The 22,022-nt window shown below is 40.2% G+C and overlaps 1 protein-coding gene across 1 annotated transcript in view; it reads right to left on the bottom strand.

Moving 5' to 3' along the window:
- Window positions 1-22,022, bottom strand: part of ESR1 (estrogen receptor 1) — a gene marked incomplete at its 3' end in the record, with an annotated part of 118,537 nt that overhangs the window by 83,480 nt on the left and 13,035 nt on the right. The window contains exon 2 of the mRNA XM_081997784.1: window positions 2,577-2,767. Coding sequence (XP_081853910.1) covers window positions 2,577-2,767 — 191 coding nt within the window. The remainder of the gene's footprint in view (window positions 1-2,576; window positions 2,768-22,022) is intronic.

Genomic DNA, 22,022 nt, shown 5'->3' on the forward strand with positions numbered 1-22,022 from the left:
GAACATCAGATATCACTATAGCAATTCTCCTATGAAAACTCTGATGAGAAGTATAAAAATAACCAATCATCTCTGCATTTATATAAGTATGGAGAAATAAAGGACAGCAAAGCACAAAAGTACTGTGGTTATCCTGCATTTAAAGAAAGACACACTATAAACAGCAGCAAAAATCTTTGCTGAAAGCATTCTGTTATTTTGTTTATACAAACAAGTTCTGTGTACCTCAATACAGTTCAATAATATGATTCCCAGTAAATTTTTGTCTCTTTTTTAGGAATGCATGCCATATAAACAACACAGATAATAATAATAATATTTAGTCCACATATTCTTCTACACATACACCTACACGTTAGTAGTATTCATTCCTAGATATCTGATCACAACCTATTTAAAATTATTACCAACTGCAGGGTAAATGTCATGTTTTCTCATGTATTCTCAATCTAAAAATTACTGCAATTTTCATAAATTGGACACATGTCTAATGAGAACATGTAATTGCTGAGGTAGAGATCTCTTCCAGATTCAGTAGGTAATTAAAAAAATCCCCTGGTTCACCAAGACTGGGTACCTATGACTTTAAAAGTCCTTTAGAGCACTTTTCATACCATCTGTGATCAAGTGATCATAATTCTCTCATAAGTACTCATCTTATTGAATTACTTTCTTGATATTAGTGGATGTCATTTTTTATGATAGCTGTTAATGACCTAAGAGGTGAATCAACTGGAGAAAGTGCAGAGGAGTTTAACAAACTAGATCAGAAGTCTAGAAAGCATATTCTACTGAAATAAGTGGGTTTGTTTAGTCTAAAAAAGAGAAGACTGAGGAAAGATATGATAACAGTCTTCAACTATGTAAAAGGTTGTTGTAATAAGCCTTCTTCATGCCCACAAGGGATAAGGAAAGAAGCAATGGGCTTGAATTAGAGCAAACATGACTTAGAGCTCGAGAGAGGCATTTTACGGTACCTTGGAAATTTAAGCTTTAAATTTGTAAAGCTTGCCTACTTAAAAATTATGTCAACTATATAAATCTAGCACAAACGAAATTTACTAATTAGCATGTACTGTAGCACAAATAGTTAACAGATCCATTGTGGAGGACCATGACATTTGTCCACATGGAGATTAGGGCAAGACCACCCAAAGTGCTCACACAGAACCATGGAACTCAACGAAATAGTCAGATTCATTTCCTCTTCCATAATAGCCAAAAGCTGAAGATCTGTGCTGTACAATTATTTGATAACTAACTCTTACTTTTGCTAAAGAATATTTCAATTTTCACTTTGTGGCTGACTTAGTTCAGTCTGAGTACAAGGACAGAATTTCAAAATTCTGAGAATAATTCTGATTTCGTCAGGGGAACTTAAAAGAAAAATAACAAAAAATGCTTAATAAGGGAGCTGTTCTCCCTTCATCACAAGTTTAAGTAAATCATTCTGATATTAACAGAAAAGCATTTCACTCTTTCTCCCTTCAGTGTTGCTTATTATTGACCTCTGTAGCCACCCTCTTTTCTAAAAATCATTTCAATTAGTCTGGAAAAGCAAAAATACAAGTAACTATTAACTAATCATTGACATTCAAATCATTTCATCAATGTCTACGTCACAGCCAATCTTTCACTTTTTTCTTTAAGGTGGGGAAAATTCTAAGCCGAATGCTGGAAGTAAAGGAGTGACAGGAGATCTAAAAAACTGTAGAAACCTAACTAATGCATAGCAATTTATTAGTTTTCTGTTTGGAAAGGAAGAAATCTGCTTTATTTTCTTCTCCAAAATAAAACTGAGAAATAAAATAAGATACCGAACAGTACTCGTATTTCCAGTAGAATCATACTTGCTTCTTACTCAGTTTAAGAGACGTTGAAGAAAGCAAAAAAGTATGCATTCCACAGAGTGACAGGCATTTAAATCAAGAATTATCTCAACCACAGTAATTAACACTGTTTCTGTTAGATGCCCTTTACTCCACTGGACACCTTGCACAGTATGCTTTTAGCCATGACAAGACTGTGAGTTAAACCATTCTGTGTATAGTTCAAAGCCCTGCTTTGCTGACAGATACAAATGCTATTTCATCAAGGAAACATTCCTTTTTAATATTGGTTCTCAAAAGACATCTCACGTCTTCAAGGAGTTGAAATGTGGATTGAACCATCTTGCTAATGGAGCACTAAATTAAGATTAATCAATCAATCAACATGAATTAATCTCCATCTGACAGGGAATTCTCAAAAAAATTTTGTTTGGATAAGAGCGGAAGAGAGATATACATACCCTGAAAGAGTGATCATCTTGATCCAACACGGATTTTTAAATTACATTTCTCACTGCCTCCATGGTCAAACCGAGGACAGCATAGAGAAGTTTTTCTTTCCCTCATTAATCTTGCACGAAACAACATAGTATATACCTGCTAGAAGCATTGACCAAATACAGAGCTAAAAATGTATGGGAGAGCACAGCAGCTGTCATTGTCCTGGGCTCAGGGTGCAATCTCAAGTAGCTTCACAGTTTCCTCAAGAGTAAAGAGCAAAGGTGATTCACTTGAACAGTTTATTACCTTGAATACTCCTTTTGAAAAAAGCTTTGCAGCCCTCACAAGACCAGACCCCATAATGGTAGCCTGAAGCGTAGTCATTGCAGACAGCACAGTACCGGGTCTCCTTGGTGGACTCCATGGACAGGCTCCCTTTCTCGTTGGTACTGGACATCCTCTCCCGGATGCTGTGGCGCCTGTTGTCAGAGCTTGGCCTGTCAACAGCAAAAAAGAAGCATAATTCTTTCAGCAAGGTTAAGTCTCATCCACTCCTACAGACTGTAAGAAAGAAGAGCAGATCAAGTTTTGAAACAACAGACGGGCAAAAAATTAATCTTTTATCACCCTCTGTCCTGTTCCAGTTGGAAAGGTGTAGAACCAGTAAGATACAGGGGAATTTCTCACAAAACAGTTTGATGCTATTGGGCATTGTACCTTGAAAAATTAAAAAGCTATTTGATAAATTAATCAATTTTTCTCAAGACATTACAAAGGAATAAAAAAAAAAAAAACCAACATTTTTTTTGTGTACCTGCTCCTGTCCAAAACGCTCAGCATGATTGCAGTATCAGTAGGTAGCTTGAGAATTTGAAGTAAAAATCACGTTTGCACTGAATTTGCAAGTCACTTAAATTATTAACCAGGCTATTTTAAGTATTATTGCCCAATTACAGATGCAAACTTTCCTTAAATAGAAAAAGGTATAATACTGCATAAAACAGTCCCTATTCTCATTACAAGACCTCTTTCATAAAAATTAAGAAGTAGTTTTAGCACAAGAAAAGTCAGAAGGTATTAAAAATTGCCAGTGAAGAGTTTTTGTGGTAGTAATATGCATGTTACTAGACATACTAGACATGCGCATGACCCACATGTGCAGAATGCTACTGAATGAAAACTGAACAAATCTATAGTGTAAATGGTAATAAACTGACATCTAATGAATCTGGTAAGAGGTTATTATGGGTACCTGCTGCAGGTATAGTAAACAATATGCAAAAAATGAGAGGATGTGAAATTACCAAGGGAGCCAGCAACAAACGCTGTAATTAGGAAAGAAAATTTCTAACTCTTGAGGGAGTTAGTCAACAGGATCCACCAGGAAACTTCCCTCAGGGACAAGGGAGCAGAACAGAGCTGGCAGATCAGAGTGCAAGAGCTCTCAAACCCCAGGTGTAAGAAATCAGTAAAGGAAGGCAAAAGAGCAGCATGGCTGAGTGCAGACCTGCTGGGCAAACAAAGGGTAAGAAGGAGATGCACAGGCAGTGGAAGCAGGGACAGGTACCCTGGGATGAGTAGAGGGACGCTGACCAGTTGTGTAGGGATGATATCAGGAAAGCCAAGACGTGGCTGGAGCTGAACTTGGCAAGGCAGGGAAAGAATAAGGGCTTGTATGTCAGCTAGAAGAGGAAGGTCAAAGCATAACCCCCCTTGATAAGCAAGACTGGCAAACTCGTAACGGCGGATGAGGGGAAGACTGAGGTACTCAATGACTTCTTTGCCTCACTCTTCACTGGCAGTGCTTCGTCCCACACCTCTCGAGGGGATGGACCGCAAGACAGGAACTGGAGGAGCAAAGTCCCTCCCACTGTAAGAGAGATCAGGTTCAAGATCACCTGAGGAACCTGAACACACACAGATCTATGGGACCTGATGAGATGCATCCCATAGTCCTCAGGGAATTGGCTGATGTAGCTGCCAAGCCACTCTCCAGGACATTTGAAAAGTCACAGCACTCAGGTGCAGTCCCTGGTGACTGGAGAAAGGGAAACATTGCACCCATTTTCTAAAAGGGTAGCAAGGAGGACCCTGGGAACTACTGACCCGTCAGCCTCACCTCTGTGCCTGGGAAGATCATGGAACAGATCCTCCTAGAAGCTATGCTAAGGCACATGGAGGACAGGGAGGTGATTTGAGACGGCCAGCATGGCTTCACCAAGGGCAAGGCCTGCCTGTCCAACCTAGTGGTCTCCTATGATGGAGTGACCACAGCAGTGGACAAGGGAAGAGCTACCAACGTCATCTATCTGGACTTCTGTAAGGCCTTTGACACAGTCCCCCACAACTTCCTTCTCTCTACATTGACGAGCTAGGGATTTGATGGGTGGACTGCTGGGTGGATGAGGAATTGGTTGGATGGCCGCATCCAGAGTGTAGTGGTCAATGGCTCAATGTCCAGATGGAGATTGGTGACAAGCAGTGTCCCTCAGGGCTCTATACTGGGACCAGTACTCTTTACTGTCTTCATCAATGACATAGACAATGGGATTGAGTGCACCCTCAGAGACTTTGCAGAAGACACCAAGCTGAGTGATGCGGTTGATACACCTGGGGAACGAGATGCCATCAAGAGGGACCTGGACAAGTTTGAGGCATGGGCCTGTGTGAAACTCATGAGGTTCAACAAGGCCAAGTGCAGGGTCCTGCACCTGGGTCAGGGCAACCCCCAATATCAACACAGGCTGGGAGACGAAGGGATGGAGAGCAGCCCTGCTGAGAAAGATTTGGGGGTACTGGTGGATGAAAAGCTGGACATGAGCCGGTAATGTGCACTTGAAGCCTAGAAGGCCAACCGTATCCTGGGCTGCATCAAAAGAAGCATGGCCAGCAGGTCAAGGGAGGTCATTTTGCCCCTCTACTCCGCTCTGGTGAAACCCCACCTGGAGTACTGCATCCAGCTCTGGAGCCCTCAGCACAGGAAAGACATAGACCTGTTGGAGCGGGTCCAGAGGAGGGCCCGAAAAATGATCAGAGGGCTGGAACACCTCTCCTCTGAGGACAGGCTGAGAGAGTTGGGGTTGTGCAGCCTAGAGAACAGAAGTCTCCAGGGAGACCTTCCTGCAGCCTTCCAGTACTTAAAGGGGGCTTGTAAGAAAGATGGGGACAGACTTTTTAGCAGGGCCTGTAGCGATAGGACAAGGGGTAACGGTTTTAAACTAAAAGAGGGCAGATTCAGACTAGACCTAAGGAAGAAATTTTTTAGATTGCCCAGAGAGGTGGTAGATGCCAATCCCTGGCAGTATTCCAGGTCAGGTTGGACGGAGCTCTGAGCAACCTGGTCTCATTGAAGATATCCCTTCTCATTGCAGGGGGGTTGGACTAGATGACCTTTAATGGTCCCTTCCAACCCAAAGATTTGATGGTACTATGATTCTATTGCTTCTGGAAGGCAAACAGCTCTTGCAAAACATGTTTTCCAGTAAAAGTCTGCACTACAAATTGTCCAGGAGACAAATAGAATCAGGTGTGAGAGCATCAAACAAGCTCGAGCATGAAGAACCCTACTGTTCACAGTAAGTATCCACTTAGCATGCATGTTTTAATTGCTGGTTAGTAAACAGGTGACTCTTATCTTCCGAGTCCCAACATTCCCTCAGACAAAAATATCCTGGATTTGAGCCTAGGAGACTTAGGGAGTCTCTCTTTCAGATTTCTTCCTACATACCTAATTTTGCATTATTCCCTTTTTCAGGACAGCAAAAGTTCCTTTGCTTTGATGAACTGAGGCATCTGGCATCAACAACACCTTCTTCCAAAGAATGTGCCCCAACAGCTTTCTGATTACGTATGCTCAGCTATCCTCTTTCACTTAGCCGAAGTTCCCTGACATCCCCTGCTGCAGTCTATCTCAATGCCCAAAAGCTTTCTACTAGCCAAAGCCATCTTGACATTTTCACATGTCCACCTTGACACTTTCACATGTGCTGCCAACCATCCCCTTGAGACTTTTTATATATCATTTCTGTCCTCGAATACGTCAATATCTTTCCATTGAACAGCTTTGAATGAGTATCAGTTACTAGAGAAACGTGAGGCTTCACCATGTTAGATAGCAGAAACATCTACTGGTATCATTCAGGAAAACTGCATTTTTTTAAAGATGAAGTTCTTTACCAAGCCTTATATACCAGCTAATTTGAACATTTAATTAAATAATTTTGTTTCCTTGGGACTTATGCAAGACAGAAGAAACTGCAAATGGTGAAATGCCAACATGGCACAACTCTGTTTTTTTAGTGAGATGGGAAAACGGGAGAATGTCGCAGTTCTGACAACATGAGTTTAACAAATGAGGCAGGGAAAGAAAAAATCCTTGCATAGTTTAGATATTAAAAGGTAAAAAGGTGAAAACAATATCATTAATAAATTGTTATGGATACAACACATACATTGTTCATGTAACTACCTTTTCCAGTCCACCAAACGTACGTAGTTTTTTTTATTGTTGTCCAGGTCTTGAATATCCCTTTGAATTTGCTTTATCCCAGTGCCTCATTTAATTGACTTTTTTATTTCTACCTAGCACTGATCAAAACTGTTGTTTCTTATCTTCTCCACCCCATTCTCCCCTGCCTGCAGCTAAATCACCTAATCCATTCTCTCAGTATAACTTTAAATTAACCACGATATGACTTTTTTTAAAAATATAATTTTAGGTGTATATAAGTACAAGAATATTTTAAATATTTGAAGTAAAAGCAAGCAAGCAAATAAACTGTCAGTGTAATTTTAAACAGCAATAGACTAGTCCATTAGGTATAAATGACCACTTGATAGATATTCATAGTTTTTGATCTTCCTTTCTTTCAGAACTTTTACAAATATGCATGCGATACTAGATAAGGTTCCCAAAATTATTTTCATATCAATAAAAAGTACAAATAAATTACAACTTTATGAAGTCTAGCTTTTAAATTACCTTTTAAAAAAACAGTTAAAGGAAAAAAATTTCAAGTAACAGTTAAAGGAAAAAATTTCAAGTCCCAAAACAATTACATGTTTTTGCAGGTGTGTAGTAATTTTCCAACACCGCACACACACTTACTAAAGCAATCTTAGTTTCCTAGTTGGTTAGAAATGAAAACACTTCAACTAATAGGTAAAACCAAAATAGAGTAAAGAAATACCAAAAAGTATCAATCATTACTCAGTCCAGATAATTTAAATTTTCATCTTTTCAGAATATTTGCCTTCACTCAGATCAAGACTAGGGTCACAAGTATATTTTTATTAAATTTATACTTAAGAATAACAAAAAATGACTGAAAAATAGGCTCAACCAAAAAGAAAAAACTTTTTTCTATCTGACACAAATAACAAATCTCATGAAAAATATACACCCCAAAGAAAATAAGACGCATAAACACCAGCAAGGAAGACGCAGTAAAGACAGACATATTTTGTCCCACTGCTTGTGGGGCATCTGTCCCACAGGTGCTGCCCCGTCCTCGGTCACACAATGAGGCCACTTTTTCGGAGAGAGGCTGCAGGCAGAAGCAAAGAGGCAGCGTGCTCCCCGCGGGCACCCGCAGGACCCCCGGTAGGAGGGATCGCAGGCAGACGGGGCAGCAGTGCCACGGCCGCGCCTGCCCGCGGTGCCCGCGGTGCCCGCACGTTTCCCATTTCCCTTGGGCCTCCGTTGCCTTCCCGCACACAAACCTGTTCACGCTGAGCACTGTAAACCTGTTAACGCAGACCTTCACAAAGCAAAACGAATCTAAAGGTGTCCTTGCTGGCTTCCCACCCCCAAAATCAGTGCCGGTCGAGCACCACTTGAGCAAGGTTTTGCAAACTGTCCTTGCAGAGTCACCACGTTCAGGCTCTTGTGAACCAGAGTGGGAAGCACGCCAAAATACTCCTCACCCCATCCTCCCCAGAAATAACATCCTGCTACCCCTTTCCATTCATACAATGGAAATGAAAACTGGTAATAAATAAACTCTAATACTTATTAGAGGAGGTGAGGAGGAAATATTTTTGGGAAAAGAGCATCCTAATAACAGAGAGCTTGCTAAATCAAAATAACATCTCAAATTTCATCCAGAGATCAGCTGCTAGTTAGTGCGCATCACTGACCACTGTGTCCTGACAATAACAGTCTGCTCTTCATCCAGTTTTCAGTTAGGTTTCAAGGGTTAGCCTTCTGGAGAACATAGTACAACAACCTAACCCAACTTTAATAACTTTGGCAAGATCATCATTCCCAAAATACAATAGCAGAACCTTTTCAACAATTTCCTTTACGATCTATGCAAACAATAACACAAAAAAAAGACCAGAAGTTCTCGTCAACTATGTCTACCAAAGAGAAACACAAATTAAAAAGAAAAAAAGCCCCAGATGAAGCCCTCCCTCCCAGGCCCCCACCAAAACAGAACAGATTAGAAAGCAAAAAAACCTCAGCATTTACTGCCTGTTTCCAAATGTAATAACACAGCAGACATGAAATGGAAAGTGTTTTGGAACCTACGAAGCAGGAAAAACTTGTCTTCTACACTCACTTTCATGTTTTTCCACCTATGTCAGGCTGAGTCTGCTCTTCAATAAATGTGTTAGAAAACAGGACACCTCTGCTTTAAACATTCACTCATCAGCTGCAACTCCGAATCAGCCAAGAGATCATTAACCCCATGTTGAGAGTAGGGTAAAAAGAATGCGTACATGAGGGAATTACAGTTTTGTAACGTAAACTCAGTTTTTTACATCATGGTAGTCTGACTGGCAGGCAGGATGAATTTAGGATAACCAACAGTATGCAACCCACCCAGCAGCGAGGTAAGTCTCAACCTACTCACAACCCCAGCTTTATCTGAAACAAAAAGATTTCATAGGTAGAAGGGCTTAAGGGAAAAGTTATTTAAGCAGTTAAAGGAGACACCTTGAGAAATTCTACTTTTCTGAATTTACTTTCATACAGGAAACTTTAGCTGCAGCTGCTAAATATTTCTTACCAGAATGGATGGAAGTTCCCAGTGTAAAAAGCCTCAAAACCAACAGCCATTTCAAATGCAGTCAAGGTCTAGCATGAATGTTTTTCCACACATTGGACTTATTATAACACCATTCTACTATTCAATATGAAATTAATTAACTTGTTGTTTGATTGTGAATTTTCATATGGGCCAAAATATTTGTGAAAAATTATCTGAACAGAATTAAATGCTTGAAAATACTTAAAAGACATCTCAGGGAGAAGTACTGCAATAGGAATGACTGCGTACATAAATAAACAGAAAATTGCCAAGTACATTAAGTGCCTCAAAACTGTACTCACAGAAATTAGCTCCAATGAATCTGGAAAAAAAATCGTATGTCATCCAAGTGAAAATGCTGGCTTAAAACAAACATCCCAAAGTGCCAATAGTTGTAATTAAGCTAAATACAACTTGACGATGGAGAGCGAAAGTTTTACATGGAGTTGTATATCAAAAGACAGAATCACGGCATATTTTAGGCTAGATGGAATGTCAGGAAGTGGCCCCATGCCCATGAGCCAGCGTTGGCACAAGATGGGCTACAGCAATGAGGGTGGGTTCCAGCAACGGGACCAGAAGCTGGCATTGCTCCTTGGGTGATCCTCTGCCGGTCATGAAGATCAGCTGGGGCTCACCCTGGGGCCCGATTGCAAGTGATTCCCGACCCATAGCTCTGAGCACGTTTCACTCTCACAGCTGGCCTCTCTTCTTCCCCAAAACAGGATGGTTTTGTCTATGCTACCAAGGGAGAAGGACCCTTGCATAGCTCCCGCCTGAACCATGCCCTGGGAAACGATTTCTCAGTGAGGCCAAACCAGGCCTGGGAACGTGAAGCTACGAAGCAGCGAGAGCCATCGCGGTGGTGTTTGCACTAATGTCCTGGCCTTGGTTAGGTAACTCACATACATGCAGGCTTTTCTTGCCCCCCCTCAGTTTATTCCCTGATTGTCAGCAAGCTAATGTCTCTGGCTGCAACATCAAAAATGAGAGTAATAAGCATTTCCCTCAGACAATGATGATGTCCCTTCCAGCTTAGTGCCTGCCTCGCTAAACATGATATTTAAGTTCATCTACCATTTCTATATGGATAAACATAGCTGTGAAAGTTTGACACTCCTGGGTGGAAATAAGCTGCAGCATGAGAAGGAGCTGCCTGCAGTTCAGACCTTTATATGAACTGCATGGCCAACCTCTTCTCTTCCCTCTCCCACAGCCTTGCACAGCTCCCTGTGCCTTCACAAGTCTTTCCACCAGGGGAAATAGAGAGGGCAACCAGGAAGGCCACCAGAGCAGAGCTGCGCAGCAGCTCCCTTGCCACGTGTGACAACAAAGTGGGAGGAGACCTTCATGCTGGAGCAGCACTCCTCTGGTCGCTTCATCTCATTCATTTCATGGATTTAGCCCATATCTCCTCTTCTCCTTCAGGGTGAGTGCAGGGACACCTTAACAGGACTACCTGTGTAGAAGACGCTAAGCTACTGTAGTGAACAGATGAGGTGAAGAAATAAATGGCATAAAGGAATGAGGAGAGACAATATGAAGAACTACTTTAAAAATAACAGAAGATATATGTGATGGCCAACTAGGAAAAAAACGTATCAAGGAAACCAACTGAAAACAGGACAGGCCTCAGTGCAGGAAGAAGAAAAAAAAAAGATAACTGACAGGAGAGAAATTTAAGAAAAAAATGAAAAGAAATGAAGTTATATGAGAGTTGAGTAATAAAATAATCTTAAAATATCAACGGTATTTCACAATGTATCAGAAAATTTATTTTATAGTCTATATTTTATAGACACTGGAATGTTTTCTTTAGAACTAGAATAAAATACAATTTTATTTGGTAACTAAATTAAAATAACTTAGGAAAAATATCTCAGCATTGACCAAGGAATGGTAGTGTTGAGGACAGGCTCTGTCAACACGGAAACAAAAGCATATCTTCTTAGGTCATCAAAACTTTGTATTCAACATGAAATTAAACATTTCCTTTGGCATTAGTTTTATCATCTTCCTTCATCCTTAACTTTGGTTAATTTTAAAATGAGTGATTGAAATACTACATTTGGATATGCCAAAATTAAACCATGTCATGTGTGAAGAAAAATCTCCTCTAAAGCTATTTGCTAAAGTCAGTATAAATTTGCACATCCTTTTAGTCCCTTAAAACTTTATTTTTGACAAATTTAATTTGTTTCTCAGATCTGTCACTAATATTTGCAGGCTGGATTGAAGTCTAGAGAGGTCCGTTTATACACAGTCACTGTGTGATCTGTGGCATCTCCAGCCACATTGCCTGGAGGTTCTGTTGACGGGAGAGGAAGGGAGCCCAGGCTCCTCATTCATGTGCTTAATACCTGAATTTGGATTTTTTCGGTATCTCCCTCTCCCATACTTCCACTCCTGAGATCAGTTTTCCATAGTTTATAAATGTGAGTTAATCATTTTGCAGCTGATCCTCTTGACAACATAGAATTTTGCCCAACTTTCTGAAAAATGTGGAAGCTTTTCTTGGGGATGGCAGAGGGGTTGGGGAGTGGGCTTAAAAAAGGAAAAAGCTCAACCTATTTGTCAGTTCAATGGGTCTTAAATTTAAATTCATACCAAAAAAACCTTTGGAATAAATACTGAGAAATTGGTTCTGTTTCGTTCTGTTTCTCACTGCTGTTGGAATCTAAACTACAACTCACTTACAGGGGTATTTTCATTAGTCTGAAGTGAAGAGTGGTGGTGTAGCTGTACCTCTTGGAGTAGCCCAGAATTCAAACAGTTCTGAAGGAATGACAATTTTCTGTCTTTTTTTCTTATGCACAGAAGGTTAGTAATTTCTTTCTGTACAGAAGGTGAATGCAGAAACACCCACACACATGCCTTATATGCATATACATTAAAGAAGATTAAGATTTAAATATAGCACGTGGTTGAAGTGCACCTTGCAAATGCAATAAAACCTTAATTCACCCCTCCTGGGCATATGTATGTTATCTTTAATTATATGACCATACTTTTCACAGGGCAACAGCTCATCAGTGCACAGAATGAAAAGAATTTCTTAAATGAGCAGCTATTCTGTCTTGGTTTTTTTTTCATGACTATTCAGTGTCTGGTGCCTTACTATCAGCACACTATTCAAATTCAGCTATAACAGCAGAATTAATTTTCTTCCAGTATTTCCATGCTGCTGTAGCATTTTAGAAGTTGATAGGTGCTAATGAATGTATTTTTCCAATACTCTTGTGAGTTGAAAGGATAAAAAAAGAGGCTGAGATAGATTAAGGTCAAAAGTATACACTGAGTTATGTGCAACCTGAGGTTTTTAAGTACCCGTCATTAAACAGCATTTTGAATGTTCAGAGTGCTACTTCCCTTGTCTGCAGTTGCAAACGTAAATGTTTAACACTTACATAAATCAGACTGTAAGACTTCCATTCAGCACAAGGAAAATTGCAATACAACACGAGACTAGTTGTGAGGAGTTTGATTTAAATTATTTCTTAACTTCACAGAAGTATTTGTGGTGGAATTAGACAGAGAATTCAGTTCTTCAGGCCAGCAATCAGCTGCCTTACATAATACTTCTTGAAATTTTTGCCTTATTCCTTCTTTTAGTTACCAGTCTTTGCGAGAAATGAGTAGAGAACTTGCAGTGATATATTTCAGTATGTGAGCATGACACATTTCAGAGTTGATCCTTTTCATATATTGAAACAGCGGTCCACTTATTATTACCTTAAAATTATGACAATTATAATTAATAATAAACACAAAGGCACAAAGGGACCAAATAAGATTTGCACAGGCCACCTTAATCTGGGCTTATTAAAAATACAAGTTGGCAAGTAACATTTTTTCTGCATGTAGCTTCCCATCTTTTAAAGAGGACATCTAGAAAACAAAAACATTATCCCTCTGCCTCATATTTACAGTCACAGACAGCGGGGCGGGGATATGCTGGCGCACCTCTCTCCTGCCTTAACACAGCATGCGATGGCAGGCAACCACTTCCATTTCCGAGCAGCAGAATGGTGTCAGTGACACCTGCTAAGATCTGCAAATAGTGACACTACAGGTCCTTTATTCTACTCCGGTCTAGAAGAACTAGACCGGTCCAGCTACTTCTCCCATGCGCAGACCCCCGGCAGGCACCTCGTCCAAGGCTCTCCCTCCATCACTACTTATTTTCCTCGTGTTCTGGGTGGGAAGGTTTCACCCTTCTCCCCCTCTCTGTACCCTTGTAACCCAGTCTGCCATAATTACTTAGCTCCTGTTAATCTTAATACACCATCCTACCTTCCTTTGACCTGCCTCACCAGCTCCACAAGCACATGCTGAGATTTGTAACTAAAGGAGGACTGGGGGACCTTAGTATTGCTGTTTGTGGATCACATATAACTCATTAATCATAAGAGGATAAAATTATATATTTTTTACCAAGACTGAACTTACAATTTCTGAAATTCCGTGGTGACCAGCTCATTGTAAGTGCTATGAATTATCGACAAGAAAAACCATGATGTTTCGAGTCAGTCCAGACAGAATTAAAACACTCTAAGGTTAAAAAAACAAACCAACAAACAAACAAAAAATCACAAAACTGTCTTCATAATACTTTTAAAACTGTGAAATTTCATTTACGTATTGCATCTTGCCTTATATGATTTGTACTTCTGTCTTTTCCCCTCTGGACTGAGACTGCACCTCTTATAAGACAAGCCCTCATCACTACTCTCTTTGGAGGCCTGAGGTTCTGTGTGCCAGGACACTGCCTGTGGGATAAAATAAGGGCCAAGAACACATCTTTGGAGGACCAATTGAAAGATGCCGTGCAAGCCATAATATGTGATAAATGCCATAATATTTCTTGCCAGAATTTCACTTCTGAAATAAGAAAAAACATTTTTCCTTTTATTAATGTTTTGAAGACTCTTGAAATCAGCACAGAAAACTAGTTTCTGCAAAGAAAAAGCTCAAACAAGAAAATTCAGCTTTTCTTAATTTTCAAGGAAAAAAATATTTTCTGTGGGATTTTGATTTTGCAGAAATGCCATTTTTAAAAAGTTTTGACAGACAGATATTCAAACACCGAAACATTTCTTTTTATGCAATACACATTTACAAAGAAAGAAACATGCATACAATAAGCAAAAAGAATCTACAGACATACCCATAGGTACTGCCGTGTTGAGCAGGAGCCGAAGTTGCTGCTAATGCTACCAGTGATCAAACTGCCCTGCAGCCTCAATACGAAAGGGACATAAAGAGACCTACAGAATGTACATACTCTGCAGTCACTGTATACCAGCATTCAGTAAAGCAAGGACAGAGTATTGCTGAAAAGCCTATATATCTAGACACACGCCAGGGAACTTGTTTTAACTCGCCCTTATAGCATTTCCAATGATTAAGACTCTCCCTGTGGAGCGTTTGCTGCTTCGCTACCTAATGTCTAGCCTAAGCCCTTTCTACTGGAAAATAAGCTCATTCATCCCCGGCTATTTGCAGTTAGCCCGGACACAGCTCAGCCGCTGCCCTCCGTACACATTTTCCCTTTGCAAGGCTCCCGCTACGCCACGTCTCAGCCTCCAGCCTTCCTTACAGAGACTCCTCTCTAACTCTCCCATCCTCTTGCTGCTCTTCTAAGGAATTTGCTTGCCCCTTAGTGGGCATAAAACTCCGAAAGAGACCTTGCCAATATCTCTTAAAACAGCATATTGACCTGTTCATCTGTTTTTCTGTTGACAGCATAAAATTTGCCTGTTGACTTGTATTTAGCTAATGATCTTCTCTACCCCTTAGATTAGTTTTTATTCTGCAGTCTTAGTAATTCCCTGGTTATTGCACTTACGCATTAGATTTTTCCTTCCTAAAGGTTGCGCACTGCACTGACCCTTAATGAGTTTGAGAAATATTTAATGTTTCAGATTCTGTTGTGGTAAGCAACGCTAGAAAAATGTTCTCCTACATACTTATATTTCAGGTGGCCCATTTACAAATCTCTGCTGCTTTTAACGATTGACAGATACCATTTGCTTATTTAAAAAATAATGGTACTATTTTATCTTCGGAGTAAAATCTCTGCAAATTATTGTTTTGATGTATCTTTTGAATCCATGATCATTGGATGATCCTCCTACTCTTTAAGGAACAACACCAGTGAAATAAATATTTTGATCCAGTTCCTCCGGATCCAAAACAATGACCAGCCAATTTGCTCAGAGGTTCTCTGCCCATTTCTCTGCCCTGCTCTGCCCTGCCAGGCACAGTTGTGTCTGGGCACTATCTGTCTCTGACACCGTCTCTCTCATTCAGTTAGGCAATCCCACAGACTCTGGTGTATGAAGAGTCATATAATCTGAGGAAAAACCTTAATCCACTGTCTGAAAGCATGTCAAATTTGATGAAAAAGCTGCTGACAGACAAAGTGCCTCTGGGCACTGCATAGATACGATTTTCTGGCAGCAATACCGAGTTGTTGTGTGGCTGTGTGGCTCTGGGGACAGAAGCAACAGGGGCCTGAGTGTGGCAATCAGCTGTGCCCACAAGTGTGTCAAAGTGGAGGGCCCAGCAGGCAAACACTCTGGAAGCATGGACACAGGACATCTCACTTTAACGTAAACAACCTGAAGAATAAAATATGTTTGAAAAGCTGGAAGCATGAAAAAAACGAAAGTCCAGCTTCAGCTGACAACCTCTGGTATAGATCCTCTACAGTTCTCACGCTTTTAGAAATACCTGGTCACCCTTGCCTCCATTAAAGCTGTGCCAAGTCTCAGAGACTAAGCTGAAAAGTTGTACCACTGCATTTCTTATATGAGGCTTAGAATTAAAATATGGTTGAAGTTTAGCCTTTCATATAAGATTATAACACATCCAGAAGTCGTCTTTTCCCAGGTTTCACTGTTCCTAGTGAACTTTCTTCAGAATTACTCAGTCACTAGTCTATTTTTTTTTTCTTTTCTAACGTTCAGATAAACTAGTACAGTCCTAACATCTGAAAGGAAAAGGTTAAATGCACTCAATAGGTTGGAAAAGGGTGTTTCAGGAAGTGCTGTCCCATTCTTACACTTACTTCCAGACTATTTCAAAGGTAAATGCCAGCAAAAACACAGGAAACAGTCATAAATCTTCCTTCACCATGCCTTTATAGGACTTTTATAGGGTCATGTGTTCCTTTTATTCTTGGGCAGGACCTCTTTCCAAATATTTCAGATGTACACATTAAGACTGCAGTTTAAACAATTACCCAAAGATACATTAAATTCCTAGGAAAACCTTTCAATGACCAACATTAAACAAGACATTTTTTTAAAAAAAAATCTTGAAATACATAAATGTTCTCCTTTTACACCAACCTCAAAATATATGTTAAAATAATAGGAATGCAGATTGTCTCACACAACATTACAGTTTAGATAACGTCGTTTCAAAAATTCCAACTTAAACCAATCTATAATTTCAAATGGCTATTTTTCCTTAAAATGGCATTTTTAGCTGAAAATGTAACTTTAAGGGGTACACTGTATTTGAAAATGAACTTTTGAAACAAAACACTGGTACAGCCACATGTGGTACCAACAAAGAAATCAGAGGGCTCTAGGCCACAGGAAAATAAACCCTGGTGAAATAAAAGACTACTTAAAGTAGAGCTTTTAACTTCATCAAAGTGCATGCAGACCTCTTGAACCAACTGATATAAAGCACAGAGACAAAAACCTTTTCAGAAATAGAGTTCGCCACCCAGGCCATCTACAAGCCACCCTACGCCAGCCGCTAGTGACAGTACAGGAAAAAGAGCAGGCGGAGGTGCCAAGTCCAAAGACAGGATACGGGCAGCAGGGAAGGAAGCAGGCACTTGGGAAAATCTGACACGTCCGTGTCAAAACGCTCGTGTACTTTTCCCAGAAGGTGTCGTTTATGCTCAGCTCCTTGTTCTTGCCCCAAAACTGCAGACCCTGGGAACAGAGCCTCCGAAGTCCTTGGACTAACAGTGCACAGCTTAGAGCCCAGTGAAAGAAGAAAAATATTTCCTAAATATATGGACCTATTTGTGCTTAAGACAGTTTCATCAAAACAAACTACTAGTGCACGGAACCCACACGACCCCAGTAATATCAGCACATTAACTTCCTTGCAGGCCATGGCCAGCCTGCAGTACCAGCAGCAGAGGAAAGCCAGTCCAAGACTGGTACACTGCATATCGTGGTGTGACACTTGATTGACAGCTGAAAAGGCAGAGGCACCAGTCCTAGCCGATGCCTGTGTACAAGGAATATGCATCCCAGAAATTCAAACATGACTTGAAGGTCACATGCTTGAAAGCATAACCGGCGTCACAGATGGGACAAAAGCGCATGGCTGAGTGTACTGATCAAAGGACAGGTGACAAAAGCATGACAGAAGGCAAACAATTAGCCAGTCCCAAAATATGTCATACCAACCGGTCACTGCGTATGAGAAAGGCTGCGTTTCACCTGCAGAGCTGGGCTGCTAAAAGTGTTCACAAACAGAATACTTGTGCTTTGTAGCTTGTTATATACTCTTCTTCCTCTGTTAAGAAAAATTAATAACAAGTTATGTCAAGTTTCAGTCTTCAGAGGTCTGGACCCTAGTAGGGAAGACGCAGACCTCAGAGTAGCATACTTTAGTTTGTTCTTTCAGTCAAAACGGAGGCAAGATGGATGCACAGAAATATGATGTCTTGCAAAATCTGGGTAGTTTGTGGGGAAACATTGCTCCAGTTGAATCTGGAAATGGAAATATTGCTCCACTTGACTCGTATGTGTCCTCTCTAAAGTGCCAAATTCAACTTTGCATGCCCATTCATTCTTTGAATATTAATGAACAGTAAACCATGTGATAATCTTGTGAGAGTTTGAAACAGAGCAGTGAAGTCTGGCAATGCCATGTAGCCTGGTTGTTAGGTGTGTGCTAGCTTTATAAGGCCAGGCCCTGTTGACACACAGTGAAATAAAATACGATTTATCTATTTACATTTATCATAGAGGATGTCCAGACACAGAAGATTACATATGCTAAAATATGAAGTTAAAAGTGTAAGAGAGAGAAAATAAAACTAATAAGTAGAACCGGAACAGATCGTTATATAAATCATAGAATTTGAGACACCACCACCAAACTGATTTTCAAACTGGTTTTAAATTTCTTAGATCCTACAGCTCTCTGTCCCTTCAAGGAGGGCCGTAAGCGTTCAGCACCTCACAGGTTACTACCCCTAGAGGCCATTTCTGAAAACTTAGGGTTAAAGGCTACGAAGGCCATCATTTTTCTTTATGTCCAAGAAGTAGTAACTGCAAACTTCTGCCAGACTGGGCAGTCTTGCTCTCCCTTCACTTCTGGCCACAGACACTTAGGCCCAGAGCAGCAAACCAATGCTGTTCAACACACAGTCACAAGACCTGAGGCAAGGGAGGAGGTCAGGAAACGCAGGGTGAAGGAGGATCCCAACTGTGTGGTCACTTCGGCTTACTAATGCAGCCACAGGAATCGTGACCAGAAATGTGACAGAGGAAAAACAGGTTAATGGTTACATTACACCTGTATAAAGTATTAAAATAGCAGATTGAAAAACTGGACTGTGTTCTTTTCCTCATTCCTCTGTATCTTCTCTTTCCTGCTTGTAGACTGCGTATCTTTCCATCCTTCTTCACGTGCAGGTGTCTCAATCATCAGTACTAGTACAAATAGTAAATAGTTTTACATATCTACACTATCTAAATTATCTCAAAGTAGCTAAATTGTTCATTCAGATAATGTTCACAGATAAATTTGCATACACTGACTGTGCAATCAATAGTAAGCAAAGAGAACACGGCTCATGAAAGGTAGGAAATATATTCACGAAGCCAACTGTACATGTGTTTGCAAAACTGCTCGTTGACATATTTTGGGGGTAACATATGCTGCAATGCGTAAGAAACTAGGTCTGTGAGAAATCCATGCACTTGCCTTTCGTGTTGGTGATAATTTTGCTTTAAGACATTAAGAAGGTGCATTTTGTTTTGGTAAATCCATGTCATCTATTTGTGTCATTTCTTATTCCTCATAGCAACAGAAAATAAGCTCAAATGCTTCAGAGGTGCCACAGTATAGCACCTCATTAATTTTCTCACTTTTTATTGTTGGTAGACAGTAATTGCTCCCTGCCCTATAAATTACAAAGGAAGGAAAAAGTCCATTAGATAGACAAATTCACGCAGAATTAAATGTACAGTACTATGGACACAGCAGCCGCACTTCTGTCATGACATTTAAAAACATATTATTACCTGTTCACATGCGATACACATAATACCAGTGTACAAGGAACCCCTGATGAATCTTACCTTTTTTTTCTTTTCCAGGTAGAACACTAATAACTGAAAGGAAAAAAAAAAACCCACCCAGGTCTTAACTTCTGTTTGTCGCATAATACTCTTTAACGGCTACCTGTGGCAGAAAAACCACCTGTTTACTCATTTCTAGCCAAAACATTCTCTGTTGCATACAGCTGAATGTTGGAAGTGGATGTTCCACTAAGCTTGTCACGGCAAACCTATTAACCCACCGTGGTCCAGCCCAAGCCTCGACAGCAAAGCAGCAGCTCAGAGAGGCTGCAGCTGGCGGCAGCGCATCCCTCCTCACCTCTGCTCCGGTCACAGCCGCGGCGTTAGGACTGAGCAGGAGCCAGCAGCTGTGACTCGCCTTTCTTCAAAACAACCTAGCAGATTTTGCATCGCCTCACACCAAAATGGTCCCAAAAGTTTCCAACACTCTGTATTTCAGACATTACTCTTCCAGAAAAAGATGTGAATGAGCAGCAGGTTAGGACACACCACCGGGTTCTTGTCCAGGCTTGCTGTGCTATAAATATGACCAAAATTAATGCTTGATTTTCAAACAGCCCGTGTATTCAAAAGTGTATCAGAAGTATTCTATAAGACATATAGGTTGATATTTGAATTATTGCCCAAAGCCCTCTACTCTTCGATTTACTTCTGTTTTGGTTATTTATTTTATTATTTATTCTGGAACCTATTTGTATAAGGTTCCAACCTGAATAAAAATATTTTGAAACATCAATAACAGTTTTAAAATTGTACTGTATTTCTTCATACGACTCCATCTAGCATCTCCGATACTTATTTTTTAATTCAGGCATCTAGCATTAGATACCCAAGCTTGAAACCACAGTCACATACATATTTATACAGATTTACACATTTACCGATCACCAAGATAAATAATTCTAACCAGCTACAATCTGTTGCCATATCCAGAATCCAAAACCAGTTTCAGTCAAGTTATCTTGGAAAGTATAATACGTAAAATGGAAAGATAAGACAACAGCACAGAGATTCTGACTGAACACTTAATTGTGTCTTCATTCTCCAACCTCAGCACTGCCCCACAAATCCCAGTGGGAACAGTCACTCGAGACGTATTCTTGACTCCTGTTTTCACTTGCTGATAAAACGTGGAGAACCCTTTGCATTCCCACCCAAGAGCTCAGCTCCCCTCCCGCTCCAGACTCTGGAGCGCCCATCCCACCGGCACTGAACAAGGGTGCAAGTGTACGCACAGCAGCGGGCTCGGAAAGGTAAGTACAGGTAACTCTGCATCGTGGTGCATAAGAGGAGACTTGCTGCTGCACATGCTCATGAGTCAGGAGATGAGAAAAAGACACAGAAAAAGAGAGATAAAGAGCATCCCACCCCTGGTATGATGCAGCTCTGCACACCCACAAAAACCCACCGAACACAACAGGAATCAAGTCTTAGTTGATTAGTTATAATCTATGAATACGTACCTGCAAGTAGGTTTTGGTTTAGATTTGATTCATATTCAAAGCACCTTCTAATAAATGGGTTGGGTTCTGTTTTGCTTAGGGAGACAGGAGTTATTTTTCTGAACTTGTCAGGTGGAATTCAGCTAAACCCCTTGATACATATGTGCAGATGCAAAAAGCAAAAGGGCATATTCTTAGACAAGAAATTGAACTGGCTCAAGTTTTGTCCTAAGAGCTTAAGCAATTGTTATTACTACTTTGAAAAAAAAAAAAAAGAAAATTAAAAAATGGTCATTTCAAGTTTAGCAGCAAGATTCCTAATGCAATATTTTATTTATCCTTTAAAATCCATCAATTCCCCTCAAAAATACTCCGTAGTAACTACAAGGATGTAATAAGGCAGCCTTGCTAAATTAATGAATCACAATAGTTCAATCTTCTGTTATGGATGCATTATGCTCTCATCATTACAAATTCATTTGGTCAGAAAATACAGTTGAAATGGGCTTATAGATTAGATCTATGCAAAACCATATTCAAGAGGAAATACTCTTCTCTAGTGAGGTGTTAATTCAGTTCAGCATTAGACTTCAGCTAACAATACGAGAATTAATACCTGACCTTTTCTGTATCTGAATCTGTACTGAAATTCAAACTTATCTCAGAACCTCTGCTTGCAAGTATAAATTAATTTTTTTACTGCATCATCTTGTACAAGACTTGTTTCTTCTATACAGCGGCTGTGCACATGTCTAATAGTGGAAACATCGCACCTCACATCCTCAGAACACCCAATCTAAGGAATAAAAGTAGCTCTTCAATTAATTGTTCCCTGTGACAATTTTAGTGTAGAGCCTAACACAGATAAAAAACCTGGACAGCACACTCCATTCATTTCCCAGTTACAGAAATACTTGTTCTAAACATTTC

Source organism: Phaethon aethereus, assembly GCF_964289735.1.
Source record: "Phaethon aethereus genome assembly, chromosome: 3".
NCBI lineage: Eukaryota > Metazoa > Chordata > Aves > Phaethontiformes > Phaethontidae > Phaethon > Phaethon aethereus.